This window comes from Rhincodon typus, chromosome 4 (genome assembly GCF_021869965.1).
Source record: "Rhincodon typus isolate 14 chromosome 4, sRhiTyp1.1, whole genome shotgun sequence".
Lineage (NCBI taxonomy): Eukaryota > Metazoa > Chordata > Chondrichthyes > Orectolobiformes > Rhincodontidae > Rhincodon > Rhincodon typus.
The window spans coordinates 63,122,286-63,149,585 of NC_063335.1; the positions used below are offsets into that span (position 1 = coordinate 63,122,286).

Sequence of the window (27,300 nt, forward strand, 5' to 3'; positions counted from 1 at the left end):
AAAGATGTGCAGGCTAGGTGGATTAGTCATGCTAAATTGCCTGTAGTGTTTAGGGATGTGTAAATTAGGTGGGTTATAGGGGGATGGGTCTGGGTGGGATGCTCTGAGTGTGGACTTGTTGGGCCGAAGGGCCTGTTTTCACACTGTAGGGATTCTATGACCTTGCATTTATCTGAATTAAACTCCATCTGTCATTTCTTAGCCCATTGGCCTAGCTAATCAAGGTCCCATTGTACTCTTAGATAACCTTCTTCATTGTCCATTATACTACCGATTTTGGTGTCATCTGCAAACCTACTAACCATGCCTCCTTTACTCTCAACCAAATCGTTGATATAAACGATGAACAACAGTGGATCCAGCACCAATCCTTGTGGCATACTGCTGGTCACAGGCTTCCAGACTGAGCAACAATCCTCTACCACCACCCTCTGTCTCCTACTATCAAGCCAATTTTGTAGCCAAATGGCTAGCTCTCCCTGGATCTCATGAAATCTAATCTTACTAACCAGTCTACCGTGAGAAACCATGTCGAAGACCTTACTAAAATCCATGTATCACTCTGTCTTCATCTACTTTCTTGGTCATCTCTTCAAAAACTCAAATTTGTGAGACGTGATGTCCAACACACAAAGCCATGCTGACTATCCCTAATTAGTCTTTGCCTTTCCAAATGCTTGCTGATCCTGTCTCTCAGAATCCCCTTCAACAACTTATCCACTACTGATGTTAGGTTCACTGGTCTGTAGTTCCCTGGCTTTTCCTTGCAGCATTTTTTAAATAATAGCACAACATTAGCCATCTCTAGTCTTCCGGCACGTTACCGGTTGTAGATGATACAAATACTAGGCGCCCTGCAATTTCTTCCCTAATGTCCCACAATATTCTGGGATACACTTGATCAGGTTCCATGGATTTATGCACCTTAATGCATTTTAAGACATCCAGCATCTTCTCTTCTGTAATGTGGACTCTTTTCAACACATCGTTATTTATTTCCCCGTGTTCCCGAGCTTCTATGTCTTCCTCCATGGTAAATACTGACGCGAAATATTCATTTAGGATCTCGCCCATCCCATGTGGTTCTACACTCATTGATCTTTAAGTGGCCCTATTCTCTCCCTAGTTACACTCTTGCCTTGAATATACTTGCAGAATCTCTTTGGATTCTCCTTTGCCCTATCTGCCAACATGATCTCTTGTTCCCTTTGTGCCCTCCTGATTTCCCTCTTAAGCGCATTCCTACACCACTCCTATACTCAAAGGATTCATCCCTTTGTCAGTGCATCATGATAGGGATCATATGACAATGGCAAGCCAGAAAGGCCACTAATACAGATTTCGCCTTTTTCCACCAATGCAGTACAGTTTGGAACAAGGAGCAGGAGTAAACAATTTGGACCCAACTGTCCTACTCCGTCATTTAATAAGATCATGGTTGATTTCATCTCAACCTCAACTCTGCTTTCCTGCCCACTTCACATAACTCTTTAACCCATTACTAAATAAAAACCTGCTTATCTCCTTAAATTTATTCAATGTCCTGGCATCCACCACACACTGGGGATACTGAATTCCATAGATAACTTGTTGAGGGGCAGTGCAATTGAAGCAGTAACTTCTAGATTTTTATCTTCAACTGTGCATATGGGGATGTCAGACATTGCTGTCTGATTTATTTCTTAATAATTGAGCCTTGATAGTCTCACTGTTATTGCAACAGCAAAATCTCAGCCGATGTGTTATTTTGGTCTATTCCTGTTATTTATTTGACATGTTTGATTAGCTGGTGCTTTCCAGTCACAGATGTAATGTAGAGTTGAATGGCTTGCTATGGATAGTGATATGAAAATAATCAAATTAACACAGCATAATCATAGAATTCCTACGGTGTGACAGGACATCCCACCTGTATTTCTCCATAGTTAATCCAACTAGCCTGCATGTCCCTGGACACCATGGAATTTACCATGGAAAATCCACATAACCTGCATATCTTTGGTCTGTGGGATGAAACCAGAGCACCTGGAGGAATCCCAAGCAGACATGGGGAGAATGTGCAAACCCCACAAAGACAGTCGCCTGAGGCTGAAATTGAACTTAGGTCCCTGGCGTTGTGAGGCAGCATTGCTATCCACTGAGCCACCCTGTCACCCTTGTAACCCTGATGCCTTGCCACCCTAATGACTGAAGCACCCAGAATCTATTTCAAGTTTTATAGGTAGGTTCAATTTCATCGGTATGACTGCTCCACGCATGTCTTCAGCTCATCTGTTTTAAAGACAAGTCAGCTATTGAAAAAGATGGTAGAAATTGTAAGCTATTTTTAACAACTTGATTTTCAAATCAAATACCTATCCTGAGATTACACTGCTTATTCTAATGCTTTGAATATTGGCTTATATATAGAATGATTAGTTGTATATTATCAAGAAGAAAAACAAAAGATGAGCAGCATATGAAAAGGAGCTGAAAACAAGGAAGATTGAAGGAAAGAAAAACACCCACATTCACACCCATGTGATATTACGTATGTGTAGAAGAACCTGTGAAGTGCTTCGAAGGAAACAAGAGATAATTAATTGCCTGAAGTGATATTAATACATGTTAAGAAGTAGTTATTGGGCAAGATTAAAGGAATTTAACTGACAAGATAATAGATGAATAGCTGAGAGAGTATTGTGAGATGTAGAGCACATTTGAAATGGAAACGGAGAAGTTGTCAAAATGGGATAACTAGTTAGAAATCTTATTCAAAGAAAAACGAATAGGTTGATGTCATGGTGACAGACAGCCTCACCAGCCTGTATTCCCATGAAGTCTCCATCCTGATTGCCAATCCACTATCCTCTAGGAACAACATCAACATCAGCATGTTAAGCCTTAATATTTGACATGATTAACATCATTGTTAAGCTCAGAGTGCCAAAGAGAATAACAAAATATCATCCCTTAGCCTTTGTGATCTTCATTAGAAAAGTGTGGAAGATTAAAGACAAGGAGATCAGAGTGAAATTGGGAGAGGGCATTCAAATGACAAATCAACAGAGAGGCTCTGATCTGAACTTGCAGATTGGAATCATTCAGTGAATCAGTTCCCTGATTTGCAATTAACTTTATCAAAACTATACAGAAGACCATTTCATAAAAAGCAGATGCCATATACTAGGTTACAGGGAGTGCATGTAAAATGCTATCTCACTTGGAAGGAAGTTTGAGGCCCAGGAAAGTATTGAGGGAAGAGAAGAATAAATAGCTTTGCATCTCTTACATTTCAACAAGAACAAGGCAGGGAAAGGAGAATATCTGAAGTAATAGTGAGCCAGGTCTCGCAGAAGTTTGGTCCTTTCATATAACAGAAAAGAGGGGAGTGATGTGTTTGATGCTAATATCACATTGGAGGTGATGGGAATGGTGGGAGATAACCTGGCAATGTGAGGTGAAAAGTGAGAACCTTGAGAAGAGTTAAGTTGGAAAGAGAAGGATTGACAGCAAATGCATACGAAATGTGACAAATTTGATTGAGTGCCGTCTGTGACAGTAAAGATGAAACATCAATTAATTTAAAAATATACAGGGGGTTCTGCTATAATGTGATAGTTGCGTTCCTGCGCAACATCGCGTTATAGAAAATCGTGCTATAGAAATAACGGGGTCTATGGAAAAGCAGGGTTAGAGGTAGACCACCAAAAAAATCACTCAAAACCACTCAAAAATCACTCAAAAGTCTAACACAAAGGACAGCACAGTTTGAATAAACGTTTAATTCATATCTAATAATGAAATAAAACTAAATTTAACACCTTATCTTGAAAAAAATGTCAAGATGATTTGATAGGGGAGGAAGTTTTGAGGTTGCTCTGTTGTTAGAGGACAGCTGCTTCTCAATTTCCCTCAGGATAGAAGACAAAACAGAAGTCGAAAGTTCTCGTGGTGCTGCATCCTGGACTTCATCTTCATCTCCAGCTTCCAATTCCCCATTAGCAACAAGTTGTTGTAGATCAGCTGTAGAGAGGTCTTCACAGTGGGACTCAAGCAGCTCTTCAACATCCTTACTCTCCAATTCTTCAAATCCAACTGGCTTTGTAAAATCAACACAATATTCTTTTATTCTTGGGAGCTCCTCTGACGGATCAAAGGCTTTAAAATCTTGAAAAAAATCTGGGAGAAGCTTCTGCCAAACTGCATGCAAGCAGTCCTTACTGACATCACCCCAGGCCTCCATGATAATGTCAACTGCATTCTTGATGTTAAAGCCCTTCCAAAATTGAATAACACTGTCCTTATACGCCTCAGTGGTTACAATCAGACTCTGAAATGTGCGCCTTAAATAATAAGCTTTAAAAGCTGCTATTGCACACTGGTCGATGGGCTGAAGGGGAGGGGTTGTGGTTGGGGGTAGAAATAGCACTTTGATGTTTTCAGAAAGCTCACCAATGGTGGGAGGATGGCTTGGCGCATTATCCAGGATGAGGCGAATCTTGAAATATACATTTTCTTCCTGCAATACTTTCTAAAAACATTTTCCAAAACATCAACAATAAGGTCACCAATGGAATCATGTTATAGCCAACACAAGTTCTTATTTAGAAATAGCATTCCCCTATTCTTCAGTCGCATTGTAGCCAATTTGCATTGCTGGAACATGTGTTATAGCAGAACCCCCTATAATTCAGATCCTTTGGATAGCAAACTCATCAGAGCAGATCAGGATAATAGAAATTACTACAAAGGAAGAGGGTCCATGCAGTAATTGAAGCAGGAAGAATCTAATCTAAGAACCTAATTCAAACAATTATTTTTAGTCTTAGTATGTGAAAAGTTCAAAGCTAATTATAGGGAGAGGATGTCAAGGCAAGTGAAGAGTCACAAATGGAATACATAGAGGAGGTGATGGGGAGCAAGATTATATATAGTTAATGCATTAACAGGCCTGCAGAACCCCTCCTTCCTGGACCCTACCAAAACTTCTTCCTCTTCAGGCTTGTGCGCCACTGGATCTGAAACCCCCATTTAACCTGAGTGCTGCTGGATAACTCCCAGCTCAGGCTTGAGTGCTGCTGAACTTCTAGCCCATCACCATCACTGTGACTATCACCACACCAGCACTCCAGACTATCACAATCATTGCCATAACCACCACAGATTTGGGATTGAGCACCGCAGGAGCCATCCAACCCAGGCCTGAGTGTCCCAGAATTGCTGACCTCCACCCCCATCCAAACTCAGGCCTGGGTGCCTCAGATGCACTTGTCCCTTGCTCCAACTTGGGTCTGCATAGTATCACAATGGGAAAACCCACCAATCATCCAACTAATGAAGCCAAACAACTTTCAATAGTAGAGCTGGCCAGTCCTCCTGCTCCCCATGGCTGAGCGGATGGGCAGTGCATGAACATTCCACCAGATACTGCCTGGAGAAATCTGGGACAAAGTTATTTCATGGAAAGCCAATGTAATGGAAAAGTCAAAAAAGTCATTGGACAATTCTGTGAAGTACAGAACAATTGCCCAGCTACATCTATTCTGTTGAGCACTCTGTTCCAGCCTTCTCCAAAGTCCTATATACAAATTACTCTGAAGTCATCCAATGGAACCACCATCACTGGTGCAGTTATACAGCAATACTTATTTGTAATTGATTTCCCCAAAGCTACAGAGAAGACCATTTCATGAAAGGCAAACACCGTAAGATGCTATCTCACTTGGAAGGGACTTTGGGGCCCAGGACCACTATGAGGAAAGAGAAGAATAAATAGCCTTACACCTCTTATATTTCAACAAGAACACAGCAGGGAAGGAAGAATAGTTGGGGTATTAGAAAGGCTTTTGAGTAGAGCAAAACAGAGAGAAAATGGGATTAATTTTAAGGAAATGGTAGATATGGAAACAAAAGAGAAAATGTAGAACTGATATACTTATAACACAATACTATAATATTGAATTTCAGCACAGAATTGTCTAAATTTTAGAACTATTTATTTGCAAATCCATTCAGGAAAATTCTGTATTATATTTTGAAATTGTTCACGAGGAAGCAAGAATAATGTTTCTTGCTTATACAGGTAAAGCCCTGAGAAATGTTACCTGCAATTTCCAGTTATATCACATGATCAGTTACAGGTGGTATGTAATTAGAAGAAACAGTTTTTATTTCACAGCTTAAAATATTTTTACATTGGATTTTAAAAATTGGCTCTTTTTAAAGATATTTGATTTTAACAGCTATGTTCATATACCAGCGATTCAACTTTAAGTTCCTTTCCATTTTGTCACTGTGTTAAGTACACAATGGATGCATCAATTATTTCTGTCATGTCAGTACTAGCTCCACAATACATCTGAGAAACTGGTTACTGGAAACTGAATGTATAGCAGCAGCCAAATAGATCTACTTAGGTTTGAAAAGAAGAAAAGTAATTTTATTTTAATTTAAAGGCCAAATAACAAATGATAGAGTAGTCAAACTTCTGGCCATTAATTCACTCACTGAAAAGTCCAAAGGAAAGATTATTGGTCCTTTACTGGGGTGACTTTGTGGTTTGCACCAATATTATTTTTAGATTTTTTTTGTTATTTTAAGAATGATCAACTAACATTTGGATTTTTTTTGCTTCTAAATTCAGGTATTTGTATTGTAGAAACTTCACTAAGGAATTTTTTAGATAGGCTTGGTTTCTGGAAAAGTCTCGCTTTAAATATGGTTAGGCGATTACTTTGTTGATTTACTGTAGAAAATTCCTTATCAGTAGAAAGATGTTTAAAGAATTAACTGGCTAGAGATTACAAAACACTCCTTCTTTCCTCCCTCATGCCCACATTTAATGTTAACTCCCTTTATATCAATGAACTGTATTATGGGTTCAAAACATGCTTGCAGACATAAGTGATCAATATTTTCCAGAATATATGTAACAGCTCAAATATTTCCCTTAGAAATCAGACATATAAATATCTTGTTAGTCTTAAACCAGAACAAGTGAAAGGGATCAGAGTATTCAAATTGCAAAACCAAACATGGTGCTACAATAAATGACACCTGCTATTTAACCATGAGGCTTGATCGTATCAGTCTGCTGAGCAAGGACTGAAACATGACATTCAGGCTAGTTAACACTAAACATTTCAGTCAATTAGAAATTCACTGCCAAAGTCAAAAGTATAGGAAATAGGAGTAAACTATTCAGTCCACAGAACCTGCATCCACTATTTAACCAGATCATAATTCATATTTTGCCTTAATTCCATTTCTAAATATTTCTTGAAATCTTTAATTTATTTAAATCTAACAAGCTCAGACTTGGACATACTCAACAACCAAATGCTTCCACAGCCCTCTGGGGCACAGAATTCCAAAGATTCACCACCTTCTGAATGAAGAAATTCTTCCTCATCTCAGGCCTACATTTGATCTGAGTCTGTGTCTCTTGGTTTCTAGGACCCTGCCACGGGAAATATCCTTCTTGCACTTACATTGATGACCTCGGTAAGAATTCTGTACGTTTCAATGACATCAACTCTCATTCTTCTTAACCCCAGAGAGTACCTCTACATAGTCTCCTCAACTATGCTCATTGGACAATTCCAATATCCCAGGACCCAATCTGATAAGTAGTCACACTCCCTCAGTGGCAAGTATATCCTTTCCTTTGGTAGGGAGACAAAAGCTGTACACAGTACTCCAGGTGCAGTTTCACAAAAGCTCTACATAATTGAAGCAAGACTTCTTTATCCATTTACTCAAATACACTTGCAACAAAGACCAACATACTACTCGCTTTCTTAATTGTTTGTTTTCAGTAACGTATGAACAAGGGCACGTAAGTCCCTTTGAATATTAATACATCATAATTGTTCACCATTTAAGAAATACTCTGCATTGCTATTTTTCTGATCAATTTGGATAACTTCTGGTTTATCCACTTTTTACTCCATTTGCCATATTTTTGTCCACTCATGCAGCCTGTCTAAATCCCCTTGAAACCTCTTTGCAACCTCCTCAATTGGTCCCCAAATCCAAATTATTGATATATTTTCTGAATTGCTGATGCTCACGCACTGATCCTTGCAGTACCCCACTAGTCACAGTTTGACAAACTGAGAATGACCCATTTTAACTGATCTCTCTTTTCTGTCCATTAACCAATTCTCAATCCTTGTCACTATATTTTCCCTAATCCCATGTGAACGTAACTGGATAATTTTGCTCACTAATCTCCTGTTTGGGATCTTATTGAAAATCTTCTGAAAATCCAAATACATCACATTCATTTACCCCTTTCCTATTCTGCTCAACATCAGCAAAGAATTCCAACAAGTTTTTCATACATCATTTCTCTTTCATATATACATGTTGATTCTGCTAAATCCTATGATTATTTTCTGAAGAAGGGTCTCGACCTGAAATGTCAGCTTTCCTGCTCCTCTGATGCTGCTTGGCCTGCTGTGTTCATCCAGCTCTACACCTTGTTATCTCTATTATTTTCTAAGTGTCTAGTTATCCCATTCTTCATAATAGATTCTAGCATTTTCAGGCTAACAGCTCTATATTCTGTTCCCTGGCTGCTTCTTTCTTACATTGAGGGGCTACATGTGTTAATTTACAATTTGTAGGAACCATTCTAGATGACCACCTGCTATTTCTACAGCCACAATTTTTAACATTGTGGGTGTTAAAAGCTTTTATTCCCTTTAATTTCTTCAGTATCCTTTTTTAATACAAATATTAATTTCTTTTATTTGCTTATTCTCACTGCTTACTTTATTCACTATTATTTCTGGGAGATCTTTTTCTATTAGACACAATGCATTTATTTAATTTCTCTGTCATTTCCTTATTTCCCATTATATATTCTCCCATTATTGCCTGTACTGTGCTCACATTTGTCTTTACTGTTAATTTTCCCTTTATAGTGTACCTATACAAACATTTCCAGTCTATTCTTATGGTATGAGATGGGAACTTTCAAAAGTTGATTGGAGTAGACCGTTCACAGGTAAAGCGACAACTTATTTAAGATTATCAAAGGATTCAGTGGGATATAGATCTGCTGCAGATATGGGTGGAGAAATGGTAGATGGAGTTTAACCTGGTTAAGTGTGAGATGCTACACTTTGGGAGATCAAATGTTAAGGAAAACTATACAGTTAATGGCAGGACGCTGAAAAGCATTGGGTTACAGAGGGATCTTGGAGTTCAAGTCCATAGCTCCTTGAAAGAAGCCACACAAGTAGATAGGGTAGTAAAGAAGGCACATGGCATGCTGCCTTTACTGGTGACAGAATTGAGTACAAGAGTCAGGATGTCATGTTGCAGCTTTGTAAAGACTTTGGTTAGGCCACACTTAGAGTATAGCGTTCAATTCTGTTGGCCACATTATGAAAGCACGTGGAGACTTTGCAGACGGTGCAAAAGAGGTTTACCAGTATGCTGCTTGGATTAGAGGGTATGAGCTATAAGCAGAGGCTAGAAAAACTTAATGTTTTCTCTGGAGCAGTGGACGCTGAGGGAAAATTTGATAGAAGTCTACAAAATTATGAGATGCATTGATATGTTTGACGGTCAGAATCTTTTTCCCAGAGTTGAAATGTCTAAAACAAGAGGCATGCATTTAAGGTGAGGGGCAAGAGTTCAAAGGAGATGTGAGGGGTAAGTTTTTTACACAGACAGTGATAGGAGACTGGAATGCACTGCTAGGGGGGTGGTGGAGGCAGACATGATAGGGGCACTTAAGGAACTTTTAGATAAGCAAATGAATATGCAAGGAATGGAGGGATATGGACCAAGGACAGGCAGAGGGGATTAGTTTAATTTGGTGTTATGTTTGGCACAACATCGTGGGCCGAAGGGCCCATTCCTGTGCTGTACAGTTTGAAGTTCTATGACTAACAAGTGGGAGGCTTTCAAAAATGTGGTAACAAGAATTCAGTGGCATTGTGTTTCTGTTAGAGTGAAGGATAAGGCTGGTAACAGTAGGAAACAATGGATGAACAAAGATATTGAGGTTCTGGTCAAGAACAAGAAAGATCATTTATTAGATATAGACGCTGGGATCAAATGAATCTCTTGAAGAGTATAAGGGATGTAGGACCATTCTTAAGAGGGAAATCAGAAGGGCAAAAAGATGATATGAGATAGCCTTGTCAAATAAAGTTAAGGATAATCCAAAGATATTCTACAAGTACATTAAGAGCAAAAGAGCAACTAGGGAGAGAACAGGGCACCTTAAAGATCAATGAGGTGGTCTACATGCTGAATCTCAAGTGATGAGAGCGGTACTAAATGAATATTTCATGTCAGTTTTAACTGTGAAGAAAGAAATGGAGGCTAGAGACCTCGTGGAAATAAATAATGATGTTTTGAATACAATTCAGTTTATAGAAGAGGAACTGCTGGAGGTGTTAGAAAACATAAAGGTGGATAAATCTATGGGATCTGATCAAGTGTATCTCAGGAAGTTGTGGGGAATTAGGGAAGAAATTGTTGGGCCCCTAGCAGAGATATTTGTATCACCTATAACCAAGTGTGAGGTGCCAGAGGACTGGAGGGTTGCTAACATTGTGTCTTTATATAAGAAAGGCTGTAAGGAGAAGCCGAGGTACTATAGACCTGTGAATCTGACACTGGTGGTTGGTAAGTTGTTGGAGGTGATTCAGAAAGATAGGATTTACATGCATTTGGAGAGGCAAGGTCTGATTAAGAATAGTCAACGTGACTTTGTTCAAGGGAAATCATGTTTCATAAACTTGATTGAGTTTTTTGACGAGGTAATCAAAAAGATTGATGAGGATAGAGGGGTTCACATTGTTTATGTGGGCTTTTGTGAAGCCTTTGACAAAGTTCTGCATGGAGACTAATTCACAAAATTAGATCACATGGGATTCAGGGAGAATTTGCCAATTGGATATAAAATTGGCTTGACGGTAGGAGACGGAGAGTGTAATGGAGGGTTGTTTTTCGGAATGGAGGCCTGTGACCAGCAGTGTTCCACAGGGATCAGTGCTGGTTCACTTTTGTTTGTCATTTACATAAATGATTTGAATGAGAATTTAGGAGACATGGTCAATAAGTTTGTGGATGACATCAAAACTGGTGGTATAGAGGACATTGAAGAAGGCTATCTAAGATTACAAACAGATTTTGATCAACTGGGTCAATGGACTGAGGAGTGGCAGATGGAGTTTAATTTGGATAAATGCAAGGTTTTGGTAAACATTTTGGTAAACAATAAGGGCAGGACTTATACAACTAATGATAGAGCCAAGGGTAATGTTGTAGAACAGAGACCTTGTGGTTCAGATCCGTAATTCTTTGAAATTTGCATCACATGTAGAAAGGATGGTTAAAAAGGCATTTAACATGCTTACCCTCATTGCTCAGGCTTTTGAGTGTAGGAGTTCAGATGCAATGTTGAAGTTGTATAAGATGTTGGTGAGGCCTCTTCTGACTACCCTGCTATAGGAAGGATATTATTAAATTGGAGCGGGATCAGAAAAGATTTGCCAGGAGTACAAGGTTTGAGTTATAAAGTTAGATTGGATAGGCTGGGACTTTTTTTACTGGCATATAGGAGGTTGAGGGATGACCTTATGGAAGTTTACAAAGTCTTGAAGGGCATTGATAAGGGTCTTTTTCCTGGTGGGGGAGTTCAAAACTATGGGCATATTTTTAATGTCAGAGGAGAAAGATTTTATAAGGTACGAGGGCAATTGTTTTACACAGAGAGGGTTTCATATGTGGAATGAACTGTCAGAGGAAGTGGTGGGTGCAGGTACCATTACAGTATTTAAAAAACATTTGGATAAGTCACGAATAGGAAATGTTTAGAGGGATATGGGCCAAATGTAGGCAAGTGAGACTAGTTTGGTTTGGATCGGCATGGATGAGTTGGACTGAAGGGTCTGTATCCTTGCTGTATGACTCTATGACCATATGACCCTATAGCCGGCCTTTACTCTGTGATCCTGCATCACAAACCTGGAGGAAATGGCACAAAAAGTCACACTTGGTCCTTGCTTTGTGATAAGGAACATGGAGGTGCTGGAGGACAGGGCAGCAGAGACGAGAGCCATCCTATTTCCTGCAGGCTGCCAAAGGAGGCCATGCCATCTTACATAAGTGGTGTGGATACAGATAGTGGCTTGGATCAGTGCTGTGTCCTCAGTTAAATGGAATGCATAGCAATTTAGAAAGAAGGTTAATGACCTTCTGCATTCTGCAAGGATAAGTGCCATTATCATGTCTCTGCGACCACATAGTCAGAAATACCACTCACATTAACACTACCACTACACATTGTTTGGTAGCCTAAAAACAACTTCTATCTATGTTTGCTGCTCCTTACTGTTTCTTAGCTCCACACAAAATATTCCTACAAGTTGACCTTCTGGTCTAAGAACTTGTCTCAATTTATTGATATTATCCTTTGTTAACAGCACTATCCTACTTTCTTTTCACTTTCCCCTATCATTCCTAAATGTCAAATACCCTTGAACATTCGACTCCCAACCTTGGTTACTCTACAGACACATCTGCATAATAGCAATGAGGTCATACCTATTTACTTCTACTTGTGTCATCAATTAGTCTACCTTGTTAAGGATGCTGTGTGAAATAGATTGCTTTAATTCTGTCTTTATATGTTTCACATCCTCTAGACAAGTTTACTGGCACACTGCTGGCTGCTTGTAACTCTGTCTATTCTCTCAATTGCACTGTAACTAATTTCTTAACAACTTCTCCTGCTTGAATGGCTTCCTGTACCATGATGCCATGCTTAATTTCCTCATCCGACTTGCAATCCTTGCTTTCATCTACATAGGCTGCAAGAAACTAGAATCTAATTGCAAAACCTGAGGCTCCTCCACTTCAATGTTCTTGATCCCCATTCCTGCTTCACTTGCAGTCACACCCTCCCTACCCTGACCACTGACCAAATCAGAACACATTTCTAAATGTTTTGACTACCTCCTGGAACATTGTCTGGATAATGTTGCCCTTCTACAATGGGTCAGTGTGTTTGCACCTCAGCCCCCAGCTCAATTACTCTGAACTGAAGTTTCTCCAGATGTACATTGCTAGAAAAATTATAGCAGGTCCACAACTGGCAAATGCACATAAATCTTTTGCTACCATTATCCAGCAGACAAAGCAAATTCAAAGCGTATCAGGAAAATCAAAGTAATTAATTGATGGGATGACTTCTGGGACTGGGGCTCAAATGTGTAGACATACCCATGGATACATCTCCAATCACACCTGGCTGTGTTGTTCATCCTGCTTACTTTGATCTATCTTACCATCCTCAGGGTTAAATTCATCCGCTGGAAGAACAAACTCATCCAGAAATTAACTATGGTCTCTATGCTCCTACAGGCAGAAGCCAAGAAATTAATGAACCTGAACTGCATCTTGCAAATGCTATGTAAATTTTTGCTCAGTATGAACTTTACTGCATTAACTGCTGCTATTCGCCAAAGATGCTTGAGGGCAAGTGTCCAAAGCATGGACAACAGCTTGCATTCTTATTATTTTCGATAAACATTTCACTAAACTGATTGAAATTCTTTAGTTAAGATCAATAGAGAAACCTCACTAGCCAATCTAACAAGTTTTACAACTTTAGGCAAAATTTATGACTGCAAAATGAAATCTTGTAATTCCTAAAATTACCCGAATTTTGAAAGATAAATGAGAAAAATACTGACCAATCAATCAATTCCTTGCTTTTCTATGACACTACAATTTGATTTTCATAGAATGGGGTTGGTCCATGCTGGATCTGTGGATCAGATAATAATGAACCTATTGTAAATAGATTCATCGCATACCTGTAGTAGTGTCTGTTGAATTGTGTTTTCAATATATGAATATCCATATTAGTCTGCTCAATAGTTAAAAGGCAATTCTACTGATGACCTATATTGCTGCAATGCTCCAAACCAGGTATGATTTGTCTGTAGACTTATTCTGCCCTTTCCAGCTGTAATGCCCTTCCCATATAACCTCTACAGTACAGAAAGAGACCATTTGGCCTATCAAGTCTGAATTGAACCTCTAAAGAGCTTCCCAACCAGACCCACAATCATTATTTACCACAGCTAATCCACCTAACTTGCATGTTCTTGACAATATAGCATGGTCAATCCACCTAACCTGCACTTCTTTGGACTGGAAACCAAAGCACCTGGTACAAACTCATGCACACACAAAAAGTACACACAAGTATTAACCCAAAGTTGGGATTGAACCTAAGTCCCTGGCATTACGAAGCAACAGTGTTAACCACTGTGCCACTGTGCTGCCTATTTTTTCTGGAAGAAAAAGGAAAGTTTTGTTGCATTATAAAGGCAATGCATACGTTTTAATTGATGAAACTGGATATTTTAAAAAGGATTGGGTACTGTTATTGCTATATTTTGCTTAATAATCTCAAAAATATTTATTGTACTATAAACTCACCTCTTTAGGTGAAAGGATGGATATATAATCCTCATATATTAATCTTGCTTTCTCCTCAACAAGGTTTTTGTTGACTTCCATCTTTAGATCCTCACAGGCTAGCCAGAACAGCATATTCTCCTCACTGTATTCTGTTCGTAAAAATTCTCGGAATGCATTTCTTCCTGCGGGGCTTTTCATTAACTTGTCGAAAGACTGACCCCAGGACTGTACTTCTTCAAGTGTTGGCTTTGAACTGCATCAGCAAAAATCACAAGTGAAGGAAGACATTGGTTACCTTAAGAATGTTTCAAAGAACCAAATGAAAGTCAATTAAAAAACACAAATTAGAATGATACAGTTGGCAGCCATTTACATTTTTAAGCTCTCCACCCTGTCACCCATCCTGCTGACTCTGTAGTGATTTTGGATGCATGCAGATGATAGAATTGATAGAAAGGAAACAAATATAAATACAAATACAAAAAACAAAAACAAATACAAATACTCATAATAGGGCAACCGTATTCTACACTGTTACATATTCTGACAGGAAACTCGAAGTTATAGAGGCATACATGCATGGTTTTTGAGTGATGGGGATGCTTGCATTAGCAGTAGTGAGGCCATTACATGCCATCCACTGCATTTATTCCAGGACTTCCTGAGTCATGACCCCTTTTGGGTTGCGCGCTTTGAGGTAACATTGGTTGGGGCTTTGACTCAGTGCTGTCAGCTGTTTTAAATTCTTATAGCCTTTATTAATAGCTGCTGTGACCTAACTGGCCAATCCTCAAGGCATGACTATTGTCTTGTAAAATCCAGTGGAAACATGTTTTTTAATGTGTGGATTTAACAGCTTCCCACCTTTCACAGCAACATGTCTAGCGCCCATCCTTTCACCCACTCTCACCTCCTTCCCTAATCTCACCATCACAAGTTTCCACACCTCCCTCCACGTTTTCTCAGGTCTAGGGTCATAGCAGTTTTCAGGAATGGAAAACATTTTGGGAAGTGCTAATTTATGTCAATACAAATCCACACATGACACTTCTATTGTTTAAATTCCATATTTCAACTAATCATCTCAACTTCATGTATTGCAATGCAACTGCCAATAGACTTGCCAAAATAAAGTGTTAAATATTTCAAGCATACCTGTCAAAAGCAACTATATAGTTGTCAAGCTGTCCTGCCCTTCAAAACTTTGAAAAAATATGGAGTGTTAAAATATTATTGTTTGCTCTTTCTCCTTGTTGAGATATGCCTGAGGGTTTCCATTACTGCCTTACAGTTACATAACTGATTTCAGCACCATTCATTATCAAAAGAGTTGTCTAATATTTCATAGTTTAGTTGACAGCTCCAAATGATTATAGGCACTTTGAAGTGGGAGCAGAAATTAACTAATGGTTATTGTTAAACAATTGTGCACTCAATGAAATGTTTGTTCTTATAAGGTATTATATAGTTGAAGAAATGTGAATGTAGTAAATGGAGAAATAAATAAGATTATTTTTTATATAGTTCAGTCTGCAAGAGATGCTGAGAACATTACACGATAGGCTTTTATTTTATCCCATCACCTCTGTCCTGTGTTCTGATCAGTATTGGGTAAGTTGGATGGTAGATGGTCCATGTAGGTACCAACGATATAGGTAGAAAGAAGTAAAAAGTTCTGCTGAGGGAATATGAGCAGCTGGGGATAAATTAAAAAGCAGAGCCAAAAAGGTATTAATCTCTGGATTACTACCTGAGCCACAAGCAAATTGGCACAGAGTTAAGATTAAAGAAGTAAATGTGTGGCTCAATGATTGGTATGGGAAGAACGGGTTTGAATTCAAGGGATATTGGCAAGGATGGGAGCCGTTCCAATGGGATGGGCTCCACTCGAATCATGCTGGGACCAGAGACCTGATGATCTGCATAACTAGGGTTGTGGATAGAGCTTTAAATTAAATAGTGGGGGAGTGGGTTCAGTTGCATGGTATATTACATAAAGAATTAAAGTGGAATAGAGTTCAGCAGAATATATTAAAGTTTCTAGAACAAGTAGCAGGATAGAGATAATAGAAAGGGTCAGGAATCTAACTTCAGGCAGAGTAGATAAGGGGGCAACTATCAAAAGTGGAGTAGTCAACGGAGAACTGAGGGTGTTGCACACAATATATAAAACAAGATAAATCAGCTTGTAACGCAGATTGAAATTGATGGGCATGATGTTGTAGGTATCACAGAGATTTGGCTGCAAGGGGATCAGGGCTAGGAACTAAATATCCAAGGTTACATGTCCTATCAAAATGTTAGGCAGATGGGCAGAGGGGATGGGGTTGCCTTGTTAATAAAAAATAAAATTAAATCGACAGCAAGAAGTGATATAGAGTGAGAAGGTGTAGAATCTGTGTAGGTCGAGTTGAGGAACTGCAAAGGAGAAAATCCCCTGTTGGGAGTTATGTGTAGGCCTTCTAACAGTAGTCAGGATGTGGAAAAGAAAATAAATCAGGAAATCGAAAAGGCATGTAAGAAAGGCACCATTACAATAATCACGAGAGACTTCAATATGTAGGTGGACTGGGGAAATCAGATTGGTAGTGGATCTCAAGAAAAGGAATTTGTAGAATATCGATCAGGCTTTTTTGGAGCAGCTTGTGGTACAGCCAATCAAGGAACAGGCAATTCTAGATTTGGCATTGTGTAATGAGGTAGACTTGATTAGGGAATTTAAGGTGAAGGAACACTTAGGAAGCAGTAACCATAATATCACAGAATTCACCTTGTAGTTGGAAGGGAGAACCTTTAATCAGAGTAAAGGTATCTATAAAGACATGGGGGAGGAAATGGCCAGAGATGATTGGAAGGGGAGCCTAGCAGGGAAGACAGTGGAACAAGAGTTTCTGGGGGTAATTCAGGTGGCACAGCAGAAATTCATCCCAAGGAAGAAGAAACATACTAAGGGACATATGTGGCAATCATGTCTGACAATGGAAGTCAGAGACAGCACAAAAGCAAAAGAGAAAGCATACCGTGTGATGAACATTAATGAGAAGCCAGAGAACTGAGAAGCTTTCAAAAACCAGCAGAGGATAAAAAATAAAGCAATAAAGGTTTTGGGTTGGGGGGGTGGGGGGAGTGGGGAGAGAGATGAAACATAACGGTAAGCTGGCTAGGAATGTAAAAGAAGATTGCAAGAGTTTTTAGATATATAAATGTAAGGGAGAGGCAAGAGTGGACATTGGCGTGCTCGAAAATGAGGCTGGAGAAGTAGTAATGGGGAACAAAGAAGTGGCAGAGGAACTGAATAGGTGCTTTGATCTGTTTTCACAGTGGAGTACATCAGCAGCATACCAGAACTTCAAGAGAATCAGGGGCAGAGGTGACGGTAGTGGCCATCACTGGAGAGAAAGTGCTGGGAAAGCTGAAAGGTCTGAAAGTGGATAAATAACCTGGATCCGAAGGACTACACTGCAGAGTTCTGAAGGAGATAGCTGGGGAGTTTGTGGTGATCTTTCAGGAATCACAGGATCAGGGAGGATCCACATGCTGGAAATTGGCTCCTGAAACCCTCCTGTTTCAGAAGGAAGGGAAGCAAAGGTGGGAAACTATATGCCAGTTAGCCTGACCTCAGTTGTTGGTAAGATTTTTGAGTCCATTATTAAGAATGAGATTGTGGAGTACTTGGACGTTATGGTAAAATAGGGCTGAGTCAACATGGCTTCGTTAAGAGGAGGTCATGTCTGAGAAATCTGTTAGAATTCTTTGAGCAGGTAATGAGTAAGTTAGACTAAGGAGGGCCATTGAATGTGATCTATTCAGATCTCCAGAAGGCCTTTGACAGGTGGTTTAGCACGTGCTGAAGGACCTTGTTCTGGCCATTTGCTCCAAAACATGGATGCAGTCTTTATATTTGCCTTCTTATACAGCATGACAAGAAGAATGAAGAGAGATGGTGCTGAATGAGGCGAAGTTGCTAGGAAAGGGAAGAGGATGCAGGGGAGAAGGGCGCACAACAGGAGGTCATATCTGTCCTCAGTTTTCCGGAAGAAATTCGCCCATTCGAACCTCAACAAGGAATCTGGGTGGACATTTAACTCACTCAAAACCCATCATTTTGCCGATTTAAAATTGTGCCAAATCATGTTAATTGTCTCCACTTCACTAAGGCATTTTTCACTGAAACCTGCTTCAGCTGCAGCCACAAATACAGTCTCAGATCAGTGTAATGCCTATGAAGATGATGACAATCAAGAATATTTATACATCTGGTTCCTTGCAACATCTCAAATTTACCATCTATTGATACATACGGGACGGCGGGTCTGTATTCAAAAATAGCTGAAGGAATGTATTTCTTTCTTGCAAGTGATCAACAGGTGGAATGAGCATGTACCTTCACATGGATTTCTGGCTTGCAATGAGGCAGCATACCACTGATCACATGCATATCAACTCTGAGAAAAATTCAACTGTAAGGGATTCCAGTCAATAGCATCCAGTTGGTGTACAAGCATGTTATGCAGATCAATACTGATATTTTGGCAACAGTCATGATGTCTACATTCTGTAGAAGTCCATTGCACTGTCTGCATTTCAGCAACTAGAACAATCCAGAGTATCCAGAATGGATAGAAAACTGGCTTCCTGATAGAAACTTTTTCAATGGGGTGCTGCAATAGTCTGTGCTGGGACTTAAATTTTACAATTTATATCAGTAACTTAGATGAGGGAAAGGCATGGTGCATAAATTTGCAGGTGACACAAAGACAGATAGAAAAATATGTTGTAAAGATGACATAACAAGACTGAAAATATAAGTAAGTTCAGTGGGTAGGAAAAAATCTGGACATTGAAGTATAATGTGAGAATATATGAAGTTGTTCATTTATGTAGGAAGAACAAAAAAATCAGAAAAGTATTTAAACAGTGAATAATTGTAGAATTTCATGATCCAGAGGAATCTAGGTGTGCTTGTGTTTAGGTCACAAAATGTTAGTACGCAATCTAACAAGTGATTAAGAAAGCTAATGGAATGTTATCCTTTATTATGAGAACAATTAAACATAAGGTTATGCTTGAGTCCTTTTGGGCATTTCTAGGACTACATCTCAAATATTGTGTGCAGTCTTGGTCTCCTTATCTAATGAAGGATGTAAATGCATTGGAGACATTCAGAGGAAGGTTCCTATATTAATATCTGAAATAATCAGGTTGTCTTATATAGGATAATTGGACAGAATTAGCTTGTTTTTGCAAGTGTTTTGAAGAGTGAGGGATGATTCGATTGAAGTTTATGAAATCCTGAATGGTCTTGACAAGATGGATGGAAAGGATGCTTACTTTCTCGGTAGACCTAGAGCTAGGGGAGCCTGTTTTAAAATTAGGGGATGACCTTTTAGGACACATGTGGGGGCATGTTTTTCTCATAGAGGGTCATGAGACTATAGCAATCTGCTTTAGAGGGCAGGGGAGGCAGGGATATTGAACATTTTTAAGGCAGAGGTAGATATATTCATAGATCATAGAATCCCTACAGTGTGGAAACAGGCCCTTTGTCCCAACAAGTCCACACCGAACCTCAGAGCATCCCACCCAGACCTATCCCCCTGTAACCCACCTAATCTACACATCCCTAAACAGCACGGGCAATTTAGCATGGCCAATCCACCTATACTGCATACCTTTGGACTGTGGGAGGAAACCGGAGCACCCAGAGGAAACCCACGCAGACACGGGGAGAACGTGCAAACTCCACACAGATAGTCACCCTAGGGTGGAATCAAACCCGGGTTGCTGGCGCTGTGAGGCAGCAGTGCTAACCACCGAGCCACCATGCCAGAAGCAAATCAAATGTCATTGGGGATAGATGGGAATATTGAATTTGGTACACAAACAAATCAGCCATGGTTTGACTGAATGGCAGAGCAGGCTTGCAAGGCAGAATAACCATCTGCTTCTAATTAGTACACTTGTGACACCTGCCGTACAGGGGCATTCCCCATTCTGTCTCAATTCTGTCTGGGATAGATTCAAGGCCTGCCACATTGCCCTATTTGTTGCAAAAGATCAGGGCATTTTTCTGTGGTTTGGCAATTAAGTGCCGAGGATCTGCCTTTGGGCAGAAAATTGCAGAGGTCATGGTACGATTGAGTTCTGAAGAAGTGTTACTGGATCCGAAACATTAATTCTGCTTTCTCTCCACAGATGCTGCCTAACCTGCTGAGTTTTTCCAGAATTTTTTGATTTTGTTTCTGATTTTCAGCATCTGCATTTCTTTATTTATTTTTGTTTTTTTTTCAGGTATGATTCTGTTAAGCCTACACTGCACTCATCCAAAGTTAACATTTCCTTCCTAATTTGCAGTTACAAAACTGAACATGATCCTTCAAGTGTACTCTAACTAGAGCATTGTATTGCTACAAATTGTAGGAGGCACCACATCAACTGATTGAATTTTTACTGGAATAGCTCAGTGCTTTGAGTACTAGAGGAGAAGTTTTCTATTTGAGTGTCCCTTGGAATTGAAATTAATGTATGATTCTTTTAGTGCTTACTTTTTCCAACTTTTCAACAGAGAACATAGAGTAACATCTCCTCCATAATTATTGTTGGTCCAAACAGCATTAATGTTCTGAATGTCAATGCAATAGAGGTCCAAGATAGGTTAACAGGATTTATCAAATAAGTTCTAAACATTTATCCTAGGCTACTGTGAGAGAAAAAAAATGTTTTTTGTTGACTGAAATTTTCATTTCTGTCCTTGTCAGTCTGCATTAAAGAGTTTGATTGGAAAATCCTAGTTGTTGAGCACAGAAGCAGAAAATTCTGGCCATCAGATCATAATGATTACTATGATTGAATGTCTTGTTCCAGTGGAAACAGCATAAAGTAAAAATTATTCTCAAAAAAGAGATTCAAAAATCAAATAATCCAGTAGGCCCATATCTCTGTAGCTGAAACACTGTATTCAGTATTCTGTTCTAATACCCTGATGTATTTACGTAAAGTATGATCTGTCTTGGCCAGCACGCTATACAATACATTTTATTGCACCTCAGTGTATATGACAATAATAAATCAAATCAAATCAAATTAAATCAAATCAGCATCCAGTAAAATAACAGAATGGATTACAAATGCAAATTTAAGTATTTCCTGTGCGTGATAACCTGGTATATAGCAACCAGATGAATGCAAAAGGGTTTTTCTTTTGATGGCTTGGTATTTTTTAAAAAAACTTGTTCCTGGTCATTATTGGCTAACCAAGCATTTATTACGCATCAGAAGGACGCACCTGTCAGTTGGGGTTGCAACACATTGTGAGAAAATCAACAAAATATAGAATTTGTCCACTTAATCCCTCTGTCAGAGATGTATCTGTCCCTGATAATATCGGAAGCAATAACTATGACATTGTCTTTGTACAAATGAAGTCTTGTCTTCACACTGAGCGCACCTCAATCAATATTACCAATTTGCTCAAGACGAAAGATGTGGAACAGATCTACCAGTTCAAAACTGTATATCGATGAGACATTGTGAACTATTGACAGTAACAGAATTATATTCAATCAACATCTCAAACCTCATGGCCTGGCATATCACTGTACCATTACCATCAAGCCAAGGCCTCAACCAAAGTTCAAAAGGAGTTTACAAGAGAATGGCATGGGCAGCATGAGGCAAATCTAAAAATACAGTACCAACCAAGTAATGAATATGCATGCTACACCCAGAGGCCACAGAATATAGACTGAACAGTAATAATCCAGTAATAAATGGATCAGATAAAAGTTCTGCAGTCCTGCCATGCCCAGCAATGAATAGTTGTGGAAAATTATACAACTAACTGGAAGAAAATTGTCCATAAAAACACCCATCCTCATGATGGTCGACTCCAGCAAGCAAATACAAAGTACAAGGCTGGATTATTATATTGGGTCACTAGGGAATGATTACAATGAAAGAATAAAATTCTAGATAGAAAGGTGAGATCTCATAGACCGTGGGAGGGGTCTGGAAGGTATGGAGGTTGGTGGAATGCATTCACATCGATTACATTCACTTTGGTCTCCTCACGGGGAGGGTATACTGCCAGCTAAGGCTTAGGAACTTGCAAAGCCATGGGCTCTGGGAGTAAAGGAGAGGCATTAATAACTGTATAAAGCGATTTAACAGAAAAAGGGAGGAGCTGAAAGGTCACAAGGGTTATGGGGCCAACAACATAAAAGGGAACATAATAGACAGGGGTCAGTAATCTTGTGTCTCAGAAGGAGCTTGCAACTCACTCACAAGAACATCAAGTTGGAACACTGGAAGTCAAATGTGCAATAACCACATAAAATAGCTGATACTGAAAGAAAAGTGGGTGAAGAAAGTTACTGGTGTTTTCTTCAGGTGCAGGGTCGAATTTGAGACCCTGCTAAGGGCCACTATGGTAGTACTTACTACAGTGATTCAGAACTGCCAACTATCTGGCTTCACTTCATCAGCAGGACTTTGATCATCCAATAATGCGTAATAAGAAAAATGGCCTCAAGCAATCATGACCATTACAGTGTGCACATTATTGCTGCCTTGTCATGTCATGAAAGTAAATGTAACCAGAGAAACACACTTAAAAATGTCCCCTGAGTTTCGCATTTCAAAAATACGTTCCATAGCTAAGACTGAAAGACAATACTTCATAGCTATAGATAAAACAGTATGGAGCTGGCGGAACACAGCAGGCCAAGCAGCATCAGAGGAGCAGGAAAGTTGACGTTTCGGGTCAAGACCCTTCTTCAGAAATGGGGGAGGGGGCAGGGAGCCCAGAAATAAATAGAGAGAGGAGGGGTGGGGTGGGGAAGGTAGGTGGGATGGTGATAGGTGAGGGCAGGTAGGGAGTGGTGGAAATTGGTCAGTGAGGTAGGAGGAGCGGATAGGTGGGAGAGAAGATGAACAGGTTGTGTCAGGTCAAGGAGGTGGGGATGAGAGGGAGGGTTGATCATGGGATGAGGCCGGGGGTGGGATGATTTTGGTAAAATCCACATTTAGGCCGTTGGGCTTTAGACTCCCAAGGTGGAATATGAGACGTGGCTCCTCCAGTTTTTGGGTGGTGTCATTGAGACACTGGAGGAGGCCCATGATGGACATGTCACCCAGGGAGTGGGAGGGGAAGTTGAAATCGTTCGCGAGTGGAAGGTGTTGTCGTTTGTTGTGAACAGAGCGCAGGTGCTCTACAAAGTGCTCTCCGAGCCTCCACTTGGTCTCACCAATGTAGAGGAAGCCACATTGGGAGCAGCGGATGCAGTAGACCACATTGACAGATTTGCAGGTGAACCTCTGTCTGATGTGAAAGGTTTGTTTGGTCCCTTGAATGGAGGTGAGGGGGGAGGTGTAGGGGCAGGTGTAGCACTTCCTGCGGTTGCAGGAAAAGGTGCCGGGAGTGGTGGGGTTTGTGGGGAGTGTGGAACCGGCAAGGGAGTCGCGAAGAAAGCAGTCCTTACGAAAGGCAGATAGGGGTGGGGAGGGAAATATATCTTTGGTTGTGGGATCGGATTGTAGGTGGCGGAAGTGGCGGAGAATGATATGTTAGATATGAAGGTTAGTGGAGTGATATGTGAGGACAAGGGGGATTCTGTCTTTGTGTTTGTAGCAGGGAGGGAATGTGAGGGCAGAGGTGCAGGGAAACGTAAGAGATGCGGTCAAGAGGAAGTTGCAGTCCTTGGGATCATCTGGGATGTTCCGGAGTGGAACGCCCCATCTTGGGAGCAGACGCGCTGGAGGCGAAGGAATTGGGAGTAGGGGATTGCATTCTTGCAAGAAGGTGGGTGGGAGGAGGTGTAGCCTAGGTAGCTGTGGAGCTGGAGGAACACAGCAGGCCAGGCAACGTCAGAGAAGTAGGAAAGTTAATGTTTCAGAAATGGGCTGAAGAAGGGTCCTGTCCCGAAATGTCAACTTTCTTATTCCTCTGTTGCTGCCTGGCCTGCTGTGTTCCTCCAGTTCCACGCTGTGTTATCACCCATGAGGTGAACTATCTTCTCAGCATTTACCCTGTTAAGACCCTTAAGAATCCTGCATGTTTCAATGAGATCATCTCTTAATGAGTAGAGTCCCAACCCATTTAACCTTTGCTCATAAGACAATCCGTCCATGCCTGGGACCATGATAATGAGCCTTCTCTGAACTACCCTCAATGACATAAAATCTGTTTTTAAATAAGCGGATCAAAACTGCTCACAGCACTCCAGGTATGGTTTCACCAGCACCATGTACATTTGGACTAAAACTTCCGTACTATTAATCTCTAACCACCTTGAAATAAGAGCCAACATTCCATTAACCTTCCTTACTACCTGCTGCACCTTGGGTACTTTCTGCATTTCATGCACAAGTACCCTCAAGTTCCTTTGTGTTTCAGCTTTCTGCTATTTTTGCCCATTTAAATAATACTCTGACTTTTGTCCTCCCTTCCAGAATGAACAACTTTCAGGTTTTCCTACATTATACTCAATTTTATAACTTTTTGCCCACTTATTTAATCTATAAACATCTCTCTGTAAACAGTTTGTATCCCTCTTGCAACCTGCCAAGTACCATGGGATCTCAAGGGCAAACACTCCCAAGCACCCCTCTCACCCCTTTGGCTGATGAATTGTTCATCCTCTACTTTGAACAGAACTTGGAAGAAACACTGAGTGTGGCAAGGGCCAGAATGTGGTCTTGGTGGAGGACTTCAATGTTCAACACCAAGACTGGTTTGGCAGCACAACTCCTGACTGAGCAATTCAGGTCCTAAAGGACATTGTTGCTAGACTGGGTCTGCAGCAGATGGTGAGGGAAGCAAAAAGATTAAAAACTTACTTGACCTCATTCTCAATCATCTGCCAACTGCAGATGTATCTGTCCAAGACGGGATCAGTAAGAATGACGACTGCACAGTGCTTGTGGACGCAAAGTCTTCACATTGAGAATACCTTACATTGCTGTGTTGTGTGGCACTATCAATGTGCTAAATGGGATATACTTCAAACAGATCTAGCAACTCATGACTGGGCATCCATGAGGTGCCGTGGGCCATTATCAGCAGAATTGTTCTCAAATACAATCTGAAACCACATGGCCTGGGATATTCCCCGACTCAACCATTATCATTAAGCAAGGGGATCAACCCTAGTTTAATGAAGAGCGCAGATGGGCATGCCAGAAGCAGCATCAGGCATACCTAGAAACGAGGTGACAACCTGGTGAAGCTACCAAACAGGACTACTTGTGTGCCAAACAATACAAGTAGCAAGTGGTAGACAGAGCTAAACAATCCCGCAACCGATGGATCAGATCTAAGCTCTGCATTCTTGCTATAACCAATCATGAATTTTGGTGGTCAATTAAACAAGTCATTGGAGGAGGATGTTCCACAAACAGTATAAAAGATAAGGATGAAGCATTCACAGCAATATACAGCCAGAAGTACCAAGTGTATGACCCATTTCAGCCTCTTCCAGAGGTCCCCAGCATCACAGATATCAGTCTTCAGCCAATTTGATTCAAATGATATCAAGAAACAGTTGCAGGCACTGGATACTGCAAAGGCTATGGGCCGTGACAATATTCCAGCAATAGTACTGAAGACTTGTGCTCCAGAACCTCTATGCCCCTAGTCAAGCTCTTCTAGTACAGTTACAACACTGACATCTACTGACAATGTGGAAAATTGGTCAGGTATGTCTTCTTCACAAAAGGCAGTACAAATCCAAACCAGACAATTACTGCCCCAGCACTCTACTCTCAATCATCACCAAGCTGATGAAAGGTATCATCAACAGTGCTATAAAGCAGCACTTGCTCAGCAATAACCTGCTCACTGGTGCCCAGTTTGGGTTCTGCAAAGCTACTCAATTCCTGACTTCAATATGACCTTGGTCCAAAAATGGACAAAAGAGCTGAATTACAGAGGTGAGATAAGAGCTACTGTCCTTGACATTAAGTCTGCATTTGACTCAGTGTGACAACAAGGCAAAATGATTGCAAAACTGGAGTCAGTGGGGATCAGGAAAAATTCTCTGCTGGTTGGAGTCATACTTAACACAAAGGAAATGGATGTAGGGGATGGAGGTTAGTCATCTCAGCTCCAGGACATCTTTGCAGGAGTGTCCTAGGTCCAATCATTTTCAGATACTTCATCGATGACCTTCACTCAAACATAAGGTCGGAAGTAGGGATGTTCACCAATGACAGCATAATTTTCAGTACCAATCAAGACTCCTCAGATCCTGAAATAGTCCATATCCAAACGTAGCTAGACGTGGACAATAATGAAACTTGGACTGACAAGTGGCAATTAACAGTTACACCACGTAAGTGCTAGGCAATGACCATCTCTAAAACAGAGAGAATCCAACCATTGCCCCATGATATTCACTAGTATTATCATCTGTGAATCCTAACTATCAAGCCGGGTAATACCACTGACCAGAAACTGAACTGGACTAGTAATATAAACACAGTGGCTGCAAGAACAGGTCAGGGGCTTGGAATACTGCACTGAGTAACCCACATCCTCAATTTCCAAATTTAAGAAAAAAGTTCCTCCACATTGCTTTAGCTTCAATGCTGTCCAGATTAACACTTTGGCTATAATCCCAGTTGGGATATCTGCAGTGAAAGAGTTAGCTACTTGTGAGAGATAGCAATGCCTGGAGATTACAACTTCTTTCATTTTTGGGGTGTCTAATGAGACTGATTATTTCTCACATTGGTTCAACTGAACAAGGTCCACCAGCAAGAAATTACACTAGACCAGACATTTTAGAAGTGCAAGTGAAAACATATTTATTAAGAATGCACTCGGAGATACCAAGAACTGCAGATGCTGGAGTCAGAGAC

General features: G+C 40.3%; 1 protein-coding gene across 1 annotated transcript in view; it reads right to left on the reverse strand.

Moving 5' to 3' along the window:
- The window catches only part of LOC109935416 (regulator of G-protein signaling 20-like), a 66,988-nt gene that overhangs the window by 4,189 nt on the left and 35,499 nt on the right, over nt 1–27,300 (reverse strand). The window contains exon 3 of the mRNA XM_048596089.1: nt 14,461–14,695. Coding sequence (XP_048452046.1) covers nt 14,461–14,695 — 235 coding nt within the window. The remainder of the gene's footprint in view (nt 1–14,460; nt 14,696–27,300) is intronic.